This window comes from Glossina fuscipes, unplaced genomic scaffold, assembly GCF_014805625.2.
Source record: "Glossina fuscipes isolate IAEA_lab_2018 unplaced genomic scaffold, Yale_Gfus_2 27, whole genome shotgun sequence".
NCBI lineage: Eukaryota > Metazoa > Arthropoda > Insecta > Diptera > Glossinidae > Glossina > Glossina fuscipes.
Genome location: NW_023998422.1, coordinates 4,263,156 through 4,283,064, shown reverse-complemented (window position 1 = coordinate 4,283,064; position 19,909 = coordinate 4,263,156). Strand labels below are relative to the sequence as shown.

General features: G+C 34.7%; 2 protein-coding genes across 9 annotated transcripts in view; both read right to left on the bottom strand.

The window, feature by feature from the left end:
- Positions 1-1,227: 1,227 nt before the first annotated feature.
- LOC119635916 (antichymotrypsin-2-like) lies at positions 1,228-2,825 on the bottom strand. The gene is made up of 3 exons (XM_038030951.1): positions 2,720-2,825; positions 1,751-2,628; positions 1,228-1,685 (listed from the first exon to the last, which is right to left on the bottom strand). The coding sequence occupies exons 1-3, from the start codon at positions 2,730-2,732 to the stop codon at positions 1,356-1,358; spliced, it is 1,221 nt and encodes a 406-aa protein (XP_037886879.1). The 5' UTR covers positions 2,733-2,825; the 3' UTR covers positions 1,228-1,355.
- A 2,504-nt stretch (positions 2,826-5,329) lies between these two features.
- LOC119636100 (antichymotrypsin-2-like) overlaps positions 5,330-19,909 on the bottom strand; it is a 30,751-nt gene continuing 16,171 nt past the window's right edge. The window contains exons 1-4 of one of the 8 annotated variants that reach the window (XM_038031237.1): positions 17,979-18,114; positions 16,498-17,441; positions 16,301-16,442; positions 11,939-12,207 (exon numbers count right to left, since the gene is read on the bottom strand). In XM_038031237.1, the coding sequence (XP_037887165.1) occupies positions 12,014-12,207; positions 16,301-16,442; positions 16,498-17,441; positions 17,979-17,994 (1,296 nt within the window). In that variant the 5' untranslated portion in view covers positions 17,995-18,114 and the 3' untranslated portion in view covers positions 11,939-12,013. Of the gene's footprint in view, positions 5,482-7,051; positions 7,535-10,762; positions 11,188-11,938; positions 12,208-12,276; positions 12,675-14,285; positions 14,441-16,300; positions 16,443-16,497; positions 17,442-17,978; positions 18,115-19,909 lie in introns of those variants that run through there. The other 7 variants (XM_038031242.1, XM_038031241.1, XM_038031240.1 and 4 more) reach the window with 7 other exon arrangements.

Below are 19,909 nucleotides of genomic sequence, written 5' to 3'. Positions count from 1 at the left end.
TAATAATGCACGCTATCGAAAATTTCGCATGCAATATTAAAAATATGGTATAGTTGCCCTGTAAAGCATGCAGGATATAGGAAGGTTTAATAATACACGAAATTGAAAATTTCGCGTGCGATAATAAAAATATGCTATAGTTGTCGTTCAAAGCATTCAGGATATATGAAGGTGTAATTATGCACGAAATCGAAAATTTCGCGTGCGATAATAAAAAAGATTACGCTATAGTTATTCTGCAATGCATGTAGGATATAAAAAGGTTTAATTACTGTTTTCATTCGGAGACAGCGAGTAGCTTTGGTAATATCAGTATCGCGTGGAAAACTGAAAGTTGACATATATTTTTGGTATAATTCCAAAAATCAAATTTGATGCACGAAGATGATGAGTTTATTGATTCCCAAATAATTAGAACAAAAAAATTACAAAAACTCGTATAGATAAAAGTGAAACACTGGTAGACTTTTCAATATAAGGAGGGATCGAAAAAGTGCTCCGATCCAAACCACTCTCAAAGCGTTTGTCTTTGGGCCCAAAAATGTCTGTGTACCAAAGTTGATTGAAATATTGATTGAAGACAAGAATTCATGGATACACATCACACGAACAGGCGGACAGACAAGCCTAGAGTAATTTAAAAATTGATTCAACGAAGGATAAGGGGGACAACGTCCAGAATGAAGTTTCAGAGATCCTACAAAGTACATATAATCTTAATCCGCACCAAATTCTGAATCGATTTAAGCACGGTGATGGATATAAAAGATTCGACTACCACTAAATATTATTTTGTTACTTGTTTTTTAACGCCTCATTTTTAAAAGTCATGAAGAGAAAAACAATAAAAAAACACTATAATGCGACTGGGCTCTCCGTTAAATACCCTAAATTTTTTTATTCTTGTCTGTCCTGGAATTTTAAAAGAATTTTTATGAATTTAGTAGTCTTTCGGCCCAGGGACAAACGTCACTGAAAATTGTTTGGTTCGGACCATTTTATAACGGCTTAATTTGAAAAGTCTGGCAAATCCTTGCAAAATGTGGGCTCTGTTAAAGGGCAATTAAAGTCTACGAATTTCAATGTAACGGTATAAACTTGGGCGTTAATATTTTTTTTCCGCATATTCAATAAGTGCTTCACTATAACTGACCAGTTACCGCTTTCAATTGGGCAACCTTTTCTTACCTTGAATGAAGGACTGGAAATGGAAAAATTAAGTACACGAATCAGTCAAAAAAACTGCTCAAATAAATTTTGATGATCATATTGAAAAGATTAAAGTAGATTTTGTAATGATGTGTTGTAAGGGCAATGCAAACGCATTACCATTCTTTTTAGAAAAATGAATACAATTATGCTACATTAATATTGATATTTAAATTTCTGAAACAACCCATAACGATGGGAACTACTTGATCATCGTGTTTGTAAACGACGTGGTAGATAAATGGATGTTCTGCATGGAATTTAATGCAGTCTGTGGAGCAGCCCGTATCAACTTCACCTACAGCTTCTCCTCCGTCTCCACTCTCCTTACCTTCAGTATTTTCCGAATAAAGATCTATTGCGGACTGTTGTGCATAGAGACTTTCGTGCATTGCTACCTTAGTTTGAAGTTTGCTTGCTGGCCGTTGAATAATTACGTCTGGGGCAGTCTGCGAAAGCGGATAATCTAAACCGGACTGAAGAGGAGGAGGAACGGTTTCAAAGAGAAGAACAAAATTGAGTTTGAATTTAGACAACTTACCTTAGAGATCTCCCCATCTAAATCCATTTCCTGTGTATCTTCGAATTTGGGAAGCAAAACGTCAACTTCTCGTTGAGACATCGAGGCTGCTATACTATCTAAAGACTTAAGTTTAAGTCTTTCCTCTAATTCGTCTAGTCCGTCTTCTTCGTCAGGCAGATACAACCACATGGATACATTTTCATTTTTAAAAGGCATCTCAACGACTTTAGCTTGTAAGTCAGTCATTTCGGCTGTGCGAAGGTTACTAACCTGGTGCATAAAAGCCATATCTACCTTTCTATTGTCGTCTGTACGAAATTCGGCAACTTTTGTTGCCTGCTCATCAAATGGATGCAACCAATCTGCGTTGATTTCTGTGTTGATTTCCACTAACGTTTCGGCTGGTGTCTGCTTATTACCCATAAATTTCTCAAGTTCATTCAAATTGCGTAAGTGCTCCTCTATAGCTTCCATCATCCAGGCTTTTGAGCTATCAATATGTTCGAAAGTTGCAGGAAATCTCTTCTTAAGCAATTGAAGTGTAGCGGGTTCGAGTTCACGTCCTTCGGGCAGATAAACTTTATATTCCATTTTTACAGCGTCGCTATCTTTGAGGCCGTCCATAATTTCACCAAAATTATCATCCGGCATCTCAGGCTTGTCACTAAATCCTAATTTAACGAAATCTTCAAAACTTTGCATAGCAAATGGTGAGTAAACAAAGTTGGAAACATTGTTACGCTGGCTCTGCTCGCTAAAGAAATCATCTGCAAATTGCTCATAACATGCACAGATTCCTGAGGCCTCAACGAATAGGTTATCGTTTCCAGCGAATAAAGCGAAGCCATTTAAAAGAAGTAAAACAATAGAATTTTTCCACTGCCGCTTAAAATGCACTGAAAACAATGATCGAAATAATGAAAAAGTATAGATTTCTCCTTTAATAAAGTCATCCTCTGGAGATGCCCTTTATCTATCTTTATTTACCATTTATTGACATCTTGTTATTTGATATTTTTTAAAATTCGCGATTTTCGGATTTCACCACAACAACGTTCAATACTCGAAACTGATAGATGGAGTAAATTGATTCTTATATTTATATATATTTCTTAATGTGGAACTTTCGTTGTTATGATGCGGAAAATATCTCATTAAGACCAAATAAAAATGTGTTAATGAAAAATTTTCTCCGGAAAAAATCTCATCATCTAAAATAGTATATAGAAAGATCAAGTTCGCTTTTATCATATTGTTTGAGGTGTAACTAAAAGCAATGCGCAAGAGCGTAAAATCAATTTGTTGCCATGCGCATCGCAAATTATTTCCACACTTTTCAAAATGCCTTAGGAAGTTAGATAGAATTTAAAAAGCTGAATGCGATTTCTCTTTTCCCGAGCACTGCCTATCGCTAGCTTAACGGCATAAATAACTCTTTAAGAAATTTAAGTTTTAAAATTGACATAAGTGAATGTCAATTTTCAATTTTTTAATTTCTCGTATGCTCTGCAAACCACTATTAGCAAGGAGTTATTATTAAAAAAAGTAAGATAAGCTCTACGAAGTCCAAAATGGGTACAAGCATTTTGATCCTTCATGGCTTCATATTTTAAAAACTTTTTTAATATTCTTTATTGCCTTTACTATAAAGTACAAGCGATACTTATTAAGCTCATTACGAAAAATTTGCTGAAATTGGATATAATCGCACTCACCGATGTATCTCGCTCTGTGCTATAAGCACTGTTTTATTTGATCCAAGGTAACGTAGTTAAGCTTAAATTAGCGAAAACATTCGTAGGCTTTTCAAAATAAAGCGCTCTATGGGAAATGATCGAGAAACTGGTCCGATTCCAACCATTTTCGAAAGTGTTCGTCGTTGGCCCACGCATGTCACTGTACCAACTTTCATCGAAATATCTGAAAAGCTGCGGTCTTTACGTTGAATGTAAGGAAGCAAGGTCGATAGGTGGACAGACAGATGGAAAAGAATTACATTCTGAATCGATCGGTATAATAAAAAATGCGTCTATCTTAGGAATTTCTGGGAGTTGCATGCATCCGCACAAATTTAATACAGCGTTATACGACAAATAGTGCAGTGTATAAAAATAAATGACAAAATAATGATTTTCGTTAAAAAACAAGAATATTATAGACGGGCAAGACCTACCATTAAATACCCTACACAAGTTCACCTAGTCCAGTTAACGCTCGTTTTGGTAATAATACGCCAAACGTCTTATTCTCATGCAAAGCCATGCTTTTCGTGAAAGCCCACATGTTGGAGGATACGTGAAACATTATATGGCGTGATCCAAATTTAGTTGATTCTCTAAAAATTTTGTTATTTTTCGGTTGCCACCATAACTAACTAGAAATTAGACTTTCTCTCCATATAACAGCTTGCTTTTCATAATAATCCCCACCTACGTGAGGGTCTAAAAAATAGACTTGAAATTCCTTAAACGTTGATTCTTTGACTAAATTGCTGCTAAGGAATATAGAGAGTTAAAGTTTTTTTGGAAGCGCTTACAATTCATAAGAAATCCTCTAAGGAGTTCAAGATCTATATGGTTCAAATTAGATCTACTTCATTTTTATGTCAGAATACGATCAAGAACAAGTTGTCATCACGCAATCTTCCCAATTAAGCATATAAGAGTTTAGTTCTCCTCAGAAAACCTATATGCAGTGGCATCCAAAAAATACACCTACGTAGTCCAAATTTGATAAGATTGCTTTCTCTATCAATTTACTTTTATGAACCAACTTTCGCCATGAAATATTCAACATTGGATCTTTTTACCTAATACAGGTTTCAGTGGTGTTTTTATATAACATCTACGATTTTGTATCGAGAATATTGAATCGATCGCTATGGCTTTAATAAAGACAAAGAAGAATATTTTATTAATGGTCGGGAGAACTTTGATAATGAATTCTATGCGAAGGTCATCTTAATTTCCTGTTGCAAAAGTGTAATATTCGTCTGTTTTGGTCAAAACTAAACCGCTAAATTATAGTTAGCTTGTCTCGAAACCTTTAACACATACCTACGTGTCATTTTGATAAATATATTAAATATTTATATAATTCATACAATTTCATAGACTACGATACAAATTTTGTTTCAAACGGCGGTTAAAGGATGCACCGACCGATCGGTTCTTTTTGCTTTTTAATTTTGACCTTGATCTGACGAAAGCAATAAGAGACACTTTTAGACATGATTTCTTAGAACAATTTGTAAAGCGATTCTGCTTTCGCCCAAATCAAGAATATTCCTTATGTGCAATTTGGGGAACGAATTTGTATACGATATCTGACAAATCCAACATACGCTCTCGCATGAGTATAAGTAATTGTATGGAAATTGTTACTTACCTTAGCATCGAACTTTTGTTAAAACAAAATCTAGACCAAAAATTTTTATATGTAATTTTTTTATTATTAAAAAATCTTATTTGACAAATCCGAACATTGTTGTGTGTTGAAAAGCCATGCATGGGATGGTAATCTTGTGGTGATAAAAAAAAAAACAAAATGTTTAAAAGTCATATCGCAATGTTAAGAAATGCATGGACTTGCCTTTTAAAGCTTTTCACCCTGTTACTGCACTCAGTGCGCGATTTTAAAGTGACCAAAGAAAATCGGGAAATTTGTTGAAGTCTTAATAGCGTAAATAAATGGATAATTGGCTATGAAACGTGTACGTTTTATATACATAACGGGCATAATTCTTATAACTGCAAATGGATGTAAAGAAGTGCATAGATAAGAGAAAATCTTATATGAAAAAAGAAAAAAAAACCGGCATAGGCCATAGACCGCGCTACCAATGTTGACAACGGGCTCATTTATTCGAAATTTTATTTATTATGATATTTATAATATTAAGTAACATGCAGATAAATAGTTACTGAAGTCCTATCTATGGCTGTATAATACGTGTACAGCAGGTTAAAAGAACTGCAGACAACGGTTGCTTTCAATCCTTATAAAATATTTTGATGTGTAGTTTCAGGCATCTGTAGAGCAAACGTATGAAAGCATTATCGATTTTTTTCACTCTCGTGCCTACAATGGAGAAGAGCATCAAAGTTCTATTGATTTTTTTCTAATTTGATGAATAAAACGGCTTTGGGCACTGAAAAAGAGAATTCTGTCATTCGGAAGACCCGAATAGTGTTTTTGTACGGCAAATTCCTCTGCGATCTAATAATATGCTCAAGGGGTAACGTCACTAGGGTAAGCTAAAAAAAAACTAATGTTTTGATCATTTCTATCTTGGATGGAACGGAAGAAATATCCGAGGATGTTATGTATATTTATTTTGAAACTTATTTAGAAAAAGCGACACCAGAGGTAAGCCTTGTTAATTTAAAGATCTCTGCGGTATTGCCAGTTTCAATTTAACAAAAAAAAACACTCCTTTGTCTACATGTCTATAATTACAGCAGTGCGTAGAGTACCCTAAAGTATGATTCTTTTATGCTTGGCGAGTATTTAATTAGACACATTCACTCTCCCTTTTCTGTCAAAAAAGTCAAATATCCCCTGCATAGCGTGCTTGCATCTTAAAGATATCCTGAAACTTCAAATGAAAAGAAGAATGGAATTTGCTTTGCAGGCGCTATACGCAACTTTCGTGAGAAATGTGTACTAGACATGTTGTTTATTGCAGGGGTACTGAGACTCTTTCTGAAATGATCTTAGCCTTAGATATTTGTTCAACGGTTTTTCGATGAGGATTCATTACTAGAGCGCTTTTGTTTTTGGAAACATGAACAAAAAACATAAACACGTTCTAAAGACATCTACCTGGGAGCAAAGAAACCAATAAACAACACACGTAACTTACCAGCGGGAAAGAGACACAGAGGAGCCTTTCGGAGTGCATTTGAAATCTGAAGAACTTGAAATTGCATTTTTTTTTCACTTATTTCAGATGATTCAAAGCATCTACTGAGCTAATAAACAGAATGTGATTTTTTGAAGATTTTGAAATAACATTACGTCTTCAAGCAATTCTTGACTAGCGTAGTAGTACAGTGATAAAGTATACACAACACCGCTTATTAGGACGATATACTATGATGTAGTAAACAATGAAATCTTATGACGACAACATCTAACCACTCCCGTTATATTTTTTTTTCTACGTACTATGCGATTATCATGTTTTCATGAAATGTTCAAATCATCTTTTGAGAATGACTGACAAATTTTGTCCGAGACCGTGTCATTCCGTGACAATTACCAAGTTGAAACCTTAAAGAAAAAGAGACGTCAGCACTTAACCTAAAAAAAAAAAACCAAAGCATGTTTGATCTTCCCATGAAAAGGCCGCCAATTTCCAAATTTTCATCTCCTTCTAAATGTATTTTCCTCGTTCCGGTTGTGGGCTAAGCAGAGTTTGAAGCTTGTTCCGCGCACATAAATTTGCTAACTTTAGGAGTTTGTCCCTTTTTGGAAATTTATAACCGCATGCACATGTCGACGACACTGTATGACTAGTCTTATGTTTTAAAACTTGGCACTTGTGCTTTGTGAGATTCAATATGAAATCTATATGAAATGAATGATTGTATGAAATAAAATGCCATGCGTAACAAATACGAATGAATTTTTTTTTTTTTTCTTAATTATTTAATTTTCATTTTTATTAACAACCATTTAATGCTCCTTGAAATAATGCAATTCTTCCGCTAATAATAATAAAATAGTAAAATGGATGATCCGCCTTAAACATTATTAGTTTCGGCTCCGGCACAAATGAACAATGACGGATACACATTCCTGCAATTGTAGGATTTTTATTGAATCTTTGTTAGTATAATAATTTTCCAAAGCTAAGAAACTTCGGATTTTAATTAAAAATTTCATTTAATAATGTTCGTCTTCTTTCAATATAATGTAATGTTAACCAGGACATTGACTTTTCGCTTTGTTTGTCTCTCGTATATTGTGTGTATAAATATTTTCGTTTAGTATGCAGTTCTGACGCGCATTCTTTCCTGATTTTCAAACTCCTGCGAATGTTAGCTAAGGAATTAGAAAACTAAATAAGTAGGAAAATTATCTCTAGATGTGACTGAATCTTTTATACTCACCGCCCTTCAATTTTAGAAACTCAAAACGAACGAAAAGACAAGTAAAATAATTGTAGTCGCCCATGGCCCACGGTTACTAAGTATCCTACAACACTTTACTTAAGATATTTAATAAGATAGACGCACCTTTTATTCTAACGGTTCAAAATTTCTGATATGATTGGAGGGTATCTGTCCGTCGGTCCGCCTTGCTTTAATTCGTTCAACCTACAGGCCACAATTTTAGATACATTTTGATGAAATTTGGCAAACTGACGTGCTCTGGCCCATGAGCCGGAACGCTGCTGAAGACTATTCGGATCGTCCACTTTCCCCCTCTCAGAAAGTGTAGTGTAAATCTAAACCCTTATATGCCCGAAAAAGCACAATTGTTAATGTTCTATGTGAAAGATTTTGTCACGAAATGCGCCAAATTTGAACGACAGGGGTGTATTTCTTGGAGCCCATTCCATAAACGATTTCTCATGAATATGGCAAACCCTTCACAAAAAGATTTCATTTTTAATATTTTATGATGGAAGTTGTGTCCTTAGTGGCAATTTAGCAGAAAAATTAATGGAAAAGAGTTTGGACCACCTACGTTTATTTGTTAGATGTGTAGGGCCTATCGTGATAGAAAATCTACTTTCTAGCTTCTTTATTACGGAAGCTGAAAAATAATACAATTCTTAGGAAGTAAATGAAGTTTGTTAGATTTTGGTCACGGTATATGATGTTTTGAGCATCCTCCCAAAACGAAAAGTATGCCCTTGCATGGATATCATGTATAATGTTTTGTGTGCTATTATCAAAACGAGTAAATGACTGTACTAGGCGAACTGGTGTAGGGTATATAAAAGTCGGCCTTGTAAACGGGCTTTAGGAAGAAATTCTTTTGAGAGTTGTTGCTTTAAACCTAAACTTTTTGGGTAAGATGTGAAATTAAGATCTAGGATTCCTTTAAAGAACTTATAGAACATTAAGAAAACTTTTAGGAAATAGTAAAAATATTTCACTAATAATGTTTTCCATGGGCAGTTGATAATTTATTTTAATTACATATACCTACAATTAATTATAACGCTTTAGCCATTTGAACGAATTTCTATTACACAAGCGTAAAAAAATCAAATGTGAGACTTAAAGTTTCTCAGAACATTTCCTCACGGAGAACAATAGATTTTGAAAATCAGAGTCAATTTACATCGTTTTCGTCTCCTATTGACAAGTCAGTTTTCAACTAATCTGATTGTGAATTCGGGCAACATATCTATCTCTGCGTTTAGAGTCTAACCTAACTACATGAAAGTTTAATAGACTGACAGCAATGAAGCGGACGTACAGGGAAACTTTTTGTTTACGCGGCCCAAAATCCGAGCAACCAAAACCGCGAATAATCGGAAGCTACTGAACTAGACAACTTACATGATATACTAGCTTTGTTGTGAGTTGCAATCACTTGGAAGTAAGTACAGCCGAGTTGAGAAAAGACGATTCGAGCAAATATAAAGACGAAAATGAATACTACTGGATCATAAACATGAAGAAGAAGAACTCATGTAAACTGAGTCAAACAAGTCAATCTAGAATTACTTAGAAAGCAAAGAGCACAAGCTTGACTGGTATTCATAGCTGACCTCCAAATGTGTTGTGGCCAACTTTTAATCCTTATTATTGAACGCCAAATGCAAACTCGAGTTTGCATTGTATTTCGGAATATCGCCAAACCTTCTTCGTTTTTATTTACTATTGTTTATAATAAGTGACGAGAACATTTTGTTTATTAGTTAATAATGCGACTTTATACAGGTTCTTGGATGTTATACTTTATTGCATATTGAATGAAATTGATTTTGAATATTGAAAGAAAAAGGACGTTTTTAAAAACATGTATATATAAACTGAAAAATAAACAATAAAATTATATTCGCCGCAGACGGATTTCGCATACCCATCAACCAACGCAAGAACAAAAGTGGAAAACTTTTTATTGACCAATCGCTTAGCGGATGTTCTCCATTTCGTGTAATAACATGGCTGTCGGAATAAAGAGAGGAAAAAGAAAGAAAAGAGGAGACGGTGACCGTAGCTTAGTGGTTGGGAGCCGTCCTCATGGTTCTTACCTACTACGGTACTCAGGCGGATAACTCGTGAAATGATCAGATTTTTAGATAATCGCGTTATATACTTCGTATTGAATTTTGAACTCGATGTCGTGCAGAGGTGATTGAATGGAAAACTTCAATGACTGGCAATTTTTGCTTCTCCTGCGTTGTATTCACAGGTTTATATTCTGGCCGATTACGTTTACATTAGATTGGGGGAAAAAGAAATCCATTATTTTTATATGAACTTCAGGACTTTATTTAACATGTTTCGGATGGTCCGATTTGGGTCAAATATGCACCGTTTTGTTGTATGATTTGTTGCCATTTTAAAGGTAACTTCATAATGCCTCTCTCATAGAAGTCCTGGTCTCTATTTGCAAAAAACTCTAGTAGTCGATTTTCACAATCCTCCCTAGATTCCAATTTTTTATCATTAAAGAAATTTTGCAATGCAAGAAAAAGATGATAACCGCTTGGTGCCAAGTCCGGACTGTATGGCGGATGCATTAAAACTTCCCAACTAAGCTCCCGAAGTTTCTGGCGAGTCACTGTAGATGTGTGTGGCCTAGAGTTGTCCTGGTGGAACACGACACCTCTCCTGTTGGCCAATTGGCTGTTAATGTATCGGAACCATAAACTCCATTCACAATTTTAGCCGCCTGGCTTGCATTTTCGCCTTTGTCAAAGAAAAACTGTAAAATGTACCGAATTTTCTCTTTGTTCACTTCCATTTTTAATACGCTGTAACTCACAACTGAATGCACCAAACAAAAAACACCAAAAGAATTTTTTTTACTGCGAAATGTCACCTTTCCAACGAGCATCTCTGAAATTGTTTGATCGATACTTTACGAGAAATCTATCAGTGCAGCCATCTACCGATAAAATAATGGATGTCGTTTTCCGCAAACTAATATTTGATATTAACGCATTTCAGATTTCTCTTTCAATTTACATAAGGTATTAGGAGCTCAAGAAATGGAGTGGGAAGGTTGATTAAATCGATTCAGACTTTTAAACTGATTGTATATATAGATGTGTGTATTGTTGTTTTTGCGTGATGGGTATAAAAATGTGTATGATATTTTACTTAAAAAATTATTTTTTGTTATTTGTTAGAATTTCCTGAGAGATCCTTTAAATAAGTCCAATCTTTTTCTATTTATAATAGCATAATAAAATGGATGGTCAGCTGTGAAACGCTCTGGAATTTCCGGTATCATAGGTGCGGATAGCAACACGAATTGTATACCTATTCGAAAGGGCGAAATATATACATAGAACAAATAAGCAAACAGTGGCAGACAATGAGTTAAAATGAATCAAAATTTTATATATTTAGTATATGTTGCGCAGATATTTAAAATGAAAGAAGAAATTTATGTTCAGTTCTAAGAGCTATGTGCAGTTAATAAAGTAGAACTGAATACCTAATATATACATAAATATATGTAAATAAAAACATGTATATAGGTGTGTGTGTATATAGTTATACAAAAAAAAAAGCCAAGCTATAGTCGGCCTTAAGAAATATAATCGGCTTAGTACATATCCTCAATATTCATCGGCTTAACAAACGCATACATAGAAACTTTTTTTGTTTCGAATTTCGGTTAATCAGTGGGTCGAGGACGATGATTTTCATTATGGGAAATATTATCTAGTGAATGTTTGGCAGAACTTTGTGAAAGGACGCAATTTATTGATGAGAAGATAACAGGAATTGTTTTTGATTCCATACATTCTCTTGTCATGCGGATCAAGTCCAATAGGAATCGAATATAAACCACATGGGTTTACGTTTCACATGAGTTCTTCCAGTCACGTGTGTACTGTTTGCAAAAACGGCAGAGCCCCACAAATACACTAATTACTTACATATTTGCGTAAAACTATGTTGTTAGGGTTAGGTATTAGTGTATATGAACATACATTTCGTTATATAATTACACGTATTATTTTAATAAATAAATATCTTTCTACATGCATCTGTAGCTTAAATACTTTATTAAGATATAATTATGCAAAACGATACAAGTACATATACATCTATGTAAACACATAATTATGGATATAATTTATAGCTCATTGCGAATATTTTGTTCCGATTCAATCGGCGCTTGAATGGCTTTGTTAATAGAACCCATAAATAATGTTAGGCTTGACAATTTTGATGATCTATGTACGATTTGATAGATAAATGGATGATCGGCGATGAATTCTTTTACATCAGTTGACTGAGTAATGTCACGTTTTCTGCGGCTTTGAATACCTATAGGCAATTAAGGAAAGGGTAAATATAAGCCACTTAAGTGCAAACTTTTAAATAGTAGTAGTGTTAAGAATAAATATGTTAAGTTTTTTCTTCTTTTGGTTAAGAACACAGATAGCAACCTAACAGGAGCATGCATTTTGATGCTTCAGGAAGGAATATTTGAAGGGAAATTCGTGTCTCTCGCGAGTGAATTGTTGGACTAAATTAAAGATGTATTACTATCCTAATTGCATTCAAATAATTTATTGAAATTCGGTAAAACTTTTCTTTATCGACATCATTAGATGTACATACAGTATAACGGTTGAGGACTTGTGTTTAACTTTTATTCTCAATTTCCTTAATTGAACCCATAAAGAACGATAAAATTGTAGTTTCTTGCTTTTTACCAATAATTTGGTAGAGAAAGGGATGATCAGCTATAAACTCATATTTGGCAGCTTTCCTTGTTTGCAATGACAAACCTAAGAATAAATAATTAATAAAACAATTCTTAAAAATAAAGAGTATTAGGCTGAGCAAGAGCAAGAGTTAACAAAACAAAGGTCAAGGTTGCGGCTTTTAACACTATGGACAATGATAATTCGGGCGAAGGTGTGTAGCATTTGCCCTCAATTTATTCTTTCGCTTGGCTTATTTTTTCGTCAAAGCAAACTTCGAAGCTTTGAAAAGCAAAATGTTGTAAAATCCTGCAAATAGCATCATAAAATTAAGTACACTTCCCCTCGTTCTATGCCCTTACATGTTTTTTTCGCATTACTGTTCTCGCGCGATAAAATTTCTACGGATCTAAGACAACAAGTTATAAGAGAAGGATGAAGTTTATCCAAGTTTCTTTTGGAGATAACCTAATATATAAAATTCTGCAGAAAGCTAAACTATATGAAGGATGCAATAAAATCTCACAGGCAACTTCTCTCAATTATTGCTCTAACCTGGAACTTTCTTCGATATTTCATAATACAAAAACAATGTTATAATCAATTTACATGTTGTTTGTGCTGGCTCAATTTGGCACGCTCTTCACCGTGAAGAACTTATTTTTCCTTATCCGGCTTTACGGTGACTTAAAATAATGGTTTGAAATCGTCCGGCATTGTGTATTTAAAAACATGACAGTGTCGAACTTTTACAGGTCTTGCCCTTCTTCTGTTCGAATAATATTTCGTTGCTTTGTAAATTTTCTGTCCATGCCGGCTGTACTCTATGGCCAGCCTATTGAAATTTTCAGTATGAAAATTATGGATTTTTACCTGAAACCGTGTAGTACTTTCGCTTATCTCGGAACAAAACGCACGGTTCTTCACGCTATGATATCTTGTGGCTGATTATAAGCATTTGCACGCTATTTCAATATCTTGTAGCTTCAAACGGCAAATGTTAAGACTTATGTTGCCTGAATCATTTGTCTTTAACGCCGATTAATCGCTTTGCAGATTGCGTAATATCGAAAACGATTTGCAAAAATATTATTATCGACGCTTTAGTATTTTTCTTAGTTGTCATCAGTTCCTCTAGCTTCTATTAAATCACTTGCTTAAGCAAAAACGTTGCGAAGGATTTTTCTGAACCAATTTTTCTACTAAATAACAAAAATGAAGGGCTCTTCTGAAGAATTTAGTACATCCCTTCAGCTTGCAATTGTTATATACGGGCGAAAACAATGTCTATGAAGTTCGCCTGTTCGGCTAATTCCGCCAAGACTGTTTGGATTTCCAATTGCCGAAGTTATTTAGAAAGAAGAATTCGCTTACTGTGAGTTAAACGCACGCAACGATAAATTCTTGTCTTGGCGACCTTCCACACGATCCCCTTTCAATTATATTACAAAGTAGAGGCCGTTCGCATAGCTATAGTGAGCACTCGATTGAGTATACATGTCCCAGAATGTGGTCATATCCTACCCTCCACACTTATCTATCTAGCCCTCTTTCCCCACTTCAATCTCCCTAACGATCACATATAGCAGATCGGTCATTAAAAAAAAGAAGCAAACAATGTAGGCTTTTATTGTACAAAAAGTTAGAAAAAAATATATGTAATCAGTAATTCTTATTGGCTTATTTTTATTTGAAGGAAAAATTTAAGACTTATACTTTCACCACTGAACCCATAAACAGAGGAATGACGTCCTTTGCTGTTATCGATTTGTGAATTATTGCATAAAAAAAGGGACGATTAGCTTTAAAATCTGGAAAAATTTGCCCTGTACGTGCTAAAGCTATGGACGCTGTTAACCAAAAGAGAAAAATAGAGAAATAGTGTTTAAGAAGGAAATGAACATTGATTGCTTTTGTAAGTGAATGCTAGAATGAACTTTCTTAGTATGAAGCTGTCCCGGGTGCAAATTTGTAAAAAGAAATTATGTAATGACACCCAAACGCTATCGATTACTGTGACACTTTGAGAACTGAATTTAATGCGTTCTGTGATTTCGATATCAATTCTTATGAAATGCATCATATTCCGGAGAAGAACCCTTGAAATAAAGTGGAGAAAAAGATCTAATACTTGGGAGAAGAGCACTATTCCGTACTTGAGGAAGCCGAGTGTGCGTACGCTAGATATGGATTGTAAGCCTCTAGTGCCATTTCCGTGGTAAGTATTTCCACAAAATAAACGTTGACAAGTCCTTTCCTTTTTTTATTGGATCGCCATGGATGTTTCGTCTGTATCCTCGGCCCTAATGACTGGTTTGCTAATTTGAACCACAATTTCTTCACCTCTTTTTGAAGCTCTTAAAAGCCACATGAATTACACTTGCGCGGGATTACTTACACAGTTGCAGGCAGCTTAGACATAACATTTTCATAGGGAATGTTCGCACAGACAAAGTAGTGTTATTTTCAGGAAAAATTACGAGGACTTTTATTCCTTTTCCTATTAATGGTTTTCAGGTTATTATCCCAAACTATCAAATATGGTACTTTTCTCCCGCTAAATAGTGCTTCTCGTGAAAAATGTTCGTCTCAAGAGTCAAGTCGTAGCGAAGTTTTTAATTTTAGATCGATTTCTTCGACTCCAGGCACACAAACGAACAGGATTTTTTGATTGGCCGTTCATACACTTTGTCCTTGTAATGATTCTTTTTCAACATTTCATGGCTGCCGTCATTTCCCCTGCATGGATGTATTGCAAACATTTTCTAATACTTTCTTTTAACCGTTTGAGTACCAAGCAGCGCGATCGCGCTGTTCAGATTTCATGTCGAGAAATACCAGACGGTTTTGAAAAAACACTGTCGAAAAATCCCAAGCAGCGCGATCGCGCTGTTTAGATTTCATGTCGAGAAATACCAGACAGTTTTGATAAAAAACTGTCGAAGAATCCCAAGCGGCGCACTACTGTAGTACTATTGTAATTGTATTGCGCTCGATTTCGACAATACGTAAGGCACCGTCAGTTGTCAACAATGCTCGAAATGTGCTGGGTTTACTCGACATAAAATCTAAACAGCGCGATCGCGCTGCTTGGGATTCTTCGACAGTGTTTTTTCAAAGCCGTTTGGTACTCAAACGGTTAATTCTCTAATGCTTACACAGCTTAAGCTCTCTCTCCACTTGCTCCTCCAGTGCATATTTCATTCCCAGCAATGAAAGAGGTTTTCTTCTTATGAAAGGGTCTTGCAGCTGTCCTATAACAAAGTTAGCGGCTTTGAAGTTAGCAAATGAAGCCGGAACCGACTTTATTATATGGACGGAACTCTTTGTTTAGCGCTAAAAACAAAATCTATCAAAATATTTGGTTAAATCGGCGAAGGCTTGACTAAGCGGATTGATGAGTTTGAAACGTCCTCTAAACAAAATTATCGCCTATGGTCAACATAATATTTGAAAAAGTTCCTTCTTTCATTCTTAAATACTTGACTGTAAGCCATGGGCTTTTTCCTAATTTGAATAGTCGCGTGACATGGGAGAGCAAAGAAAAGCATTAGCTAAGTTTTTTTCTTTCTCCAAAGGTTTGAAAATTGCTTTACATCCGATGTGAATATATTGTTAATGGAAGATGACATAAGCGAGTTATGTTAAAAGGTTTATGATTAAGAAATTTTTAACGAATATGTTTTTTCGGTGAAATGTAATGCGCTTACCAGTTGCGGCAGCTGCTTCAGTGCCTTTTTCATTTACTTCTATGAAAGCTTTATGGACGACTTTTGATACTTGCAAAGGTTCTGCGGACTTCAACATTTTACCAAACTCAGCTTGTGGGCCAAACATACGGCTGATACCCAACTGAAATGCAAATGGAATTCTTTTAGATAATTTCACGCTAATATCCACGATTTACCTGTTTGAAAGCGTCTTGCAATTCAACTTCAAATTCGGCCTTGAATTTAGGTATTTCAACTATCACTTTAGTGGCGAACATAACACTCATGATTTCCTTTAGAGATGTCGTTTTCAGCTTCTCCTCCAAGTCTTTTAGGCCTGTTCGTGAATTGGGTAAAATTATCAACATTGATAAATCCGAATCTTTATAGTCCATTTCTAAAACGGTAGCATCTAATTGCGTCAGAGAGCCATAGCGGAAACGTTGCTCAACGCGCATCATTGGTACTTTAATGGTATTGTTCTCATCTAAATAAAAATCCTTGTCACGTGTCGACCTCTCAGGAAACTTGTGGACCCATTCACCCTTAAAATGTATTGCATTCAACAAAATTAAGCGCGTATCGCTGCTTAAGCTACTAGATGATATTAAATCCTGTATACGATTGTTAGTTTTTAACGCTACCCAAGAGTTAATAGCTCTAGCGGCTTCTACGTTTGCGGAGAAATTAATTTCTTCCGCTTTCGAGAAAAACTTTTCATTCAATAACTTGTTGTATTCATCCTGAATTTCGTGGTCTTTCTGAACATAGATTTTGTTAGCAATTTTCAATATATCGCTTTTCTCGTATTGCGATAAAACGTTGTGATATAAATCAGCCATTGCGTTAAGATCATCCGTTATTAAATTTAAACCTTGGTCCAGTTCCGTGGCCGTAGAGCCTTCAGCTCCTAAGCGAGCCATGGCCGCGCAAGTTTGTATAGAGAATGGTGAGAAAATTAAATTTTTTCCGCGATTACTTGCCGCCAAGTTTGCATACAATTTTATGCCGAAATTTTCCAAACCATTGGCAAAAAGCTCTTCATTGCCAGCGACCATAGTATTAGTATTCGGTTCAGCCATGACAAAACAACTCAGTAGGTATGAAAAAATCAAAATTTTCAAATGCCTCGTAGTGTTCACTAGAAGGAAAGTAATGTGATTAAGAGGAAAAGCTTAAACATAGTCTACATAATTCTTAAATTTGTTCTAGGCTGGTATAAGTCATCAGATTTTCTCTAGAGTTTCTTGCCTAAAGTATTTCAGTTAAGTAATTCTGCTTTTATTTTTCTCGGAGATGAATATTTCTGAATATTGTCTGGCGTGAATATGCTTCTATTCAAAGAATAGTTACCATTTGGCAGTGGTGTGCAACCACTATTCACTATTAATCGAGTAGTAAATGTTGCAAATTTCTCTTGCTGGGTTGTCCAAAAACTTTTCCCATACGAATATAGTCTTTAATTCCCTGTTTATATAATGCGACGTGTTTACGCATCTGGACATCACAAGTTTGTGTTAATTTTGTTATCTTCGTATTTATTGAGTAGTAAGTAGTACAGTGTGTTTTGGTGTTTACTTTTATGCAGGCTTTATAAAGTCTATGTGCACTCAGTTGTGATGAAGAGAACCCGCCGTAAATGTCAGCTTAATAGAAAAAGCATTCTGCTTAAAGTTACCTAATAGTAGCAGCATTTTTTTGTGTAGTTTTTCTTCGAGAAGGAGGAAAAATTTTCTTTTTTGTATAATTTCTATTATACAACGAAATATTTTTGTAAAAATTTTAAGAAGATCTTCTTGCTTGTAATACTTGTTTTAAACTAAGTTTGCATGAATAGGAATCCAGCCTTTAAATCTATTTGCGATTCTTATCAAGTATTCAATTATTATGATTTGTGACAGTCTTTTCTTTTTTAATACTGAAGCTGAAAAAAAAATTGAAAAAATAACAAACACACGCAACTCTTTCTTTACACTGTCTTTTTTTACCCGATGTTGATACAATACGGTTCTCTCTTTTTCTTTTAATTCTAATTTTGACAAATTCTTACAGAAACTGGTATATCAAGAATTCTATAAGCTACTTGAGAAATCAAAAAAAAAAAAAAAAAATTTTATAACAACAACAAAAATTAACAGAAAGAAATACTTCATTCGAATCAAATCCGGCAGTTGTGTTAGACATTATTGGGTACATCTAATGATGATAGCATATTTGATCCCGCTTGTAATAAAAGTGGGCGCTGAGTAGGGACGAAATTGATTTTTATTCCTAATTTCAATTTCAATTTTCATACGCTTTAGTTAAGGACTTGATGTCCGTTGCACACTGATTTAATTCTTCTTCTTAATGTTTTTTGTAGTAAAAATGAATTGTTTTTACTCCGCATGAGTAGCCGAGTGCGGTAGAGCATTCGATACAAGCAAGCATATGATCTTATTTATCCGCTAACCATTATATGCATTCTTTCTAAATTTATTTAACAATATGTAGACAATAAATAAATAAACAATGCTTTACTTTTATTTTATAAATATGTAATATGGATTTAATTTTTTTTGCACGGTTTTTTGGGAAAATGTTTGGATTTTTTTCATCTTACACGATTTAAAATATGACGTATGTCTTTTTCAAGACGTTTTTTGCACGGTTTTCTAAGGAGCGTATTAGCCGTGTAAAAACAGAATTAGGTGTACCATACTGCAGATGAAGGAGAACAAGCACTCAATTTCAATTACGCGTTGTTACAGGTAGTTTTAAATCTATTTAAATTCCAGTTAATGCTAAGGTCTTTAGTAAAACTGGGTTAACAGGAAAGGAAAATTCTCTCGATTTAACACGATTCGTACTCCTGTACGCTACTAGGAGAACCTTCCATATCATGTCGACAATTGCGTTATGAATCGTAAGCATATCTCTTGCGAGAATTCATGGAACTTTTAAGTGGTTATATAACCTAATAATTTTTGTCAAAAGCTAACTAGATGTCTGCCAAAGATTTGCAGATTACTGGCTATAAAATTTCGAAATCTTAATTTTTGTAGTTTTTATCAGATTTTCTTTTCTTTCTTTTTCATCGCACTTTTCGTTATTAGTTTTTGCCAAACTTGACCCGAAGACTTAGACTGAACCATCCATGTGCCCAAGTCAAAAATATGTCTCAGTTCTTGTGACAAGGTGATTACAAAGCTATGTAGTCGTGATAACCACCGTTTTTATAGAAAGTCAAGAATTAAAACTCAAAGCGTATTCCTAAATCGGCTTGTACTTCATATCGTTCTCATGGAGCGAATAGTTATGAGCTATAAAATATGTAATTATAATGTATTGATCATATGATGTCGGTATATTAGATTTGTTCCTTCCTTTAGAACATGTAGAAGTACTTGGCAGAAGGCATATGCATGACGCGTATTTTTGATCTAAGTAATTTTATTCGTCTTTCTCTGTCCATCCAAAAAGAAAAAAATTTCTCTTAATAGTACCTACAAGTCGTCCCAACTTCAACTTTATTACCTGGATGATGGTAATCACTAAGTGGGCGCTAAGCCTATTTAAAAACTCAATCCGAACATTGTAATACATCAGCCAACGGACTTGCACACGATG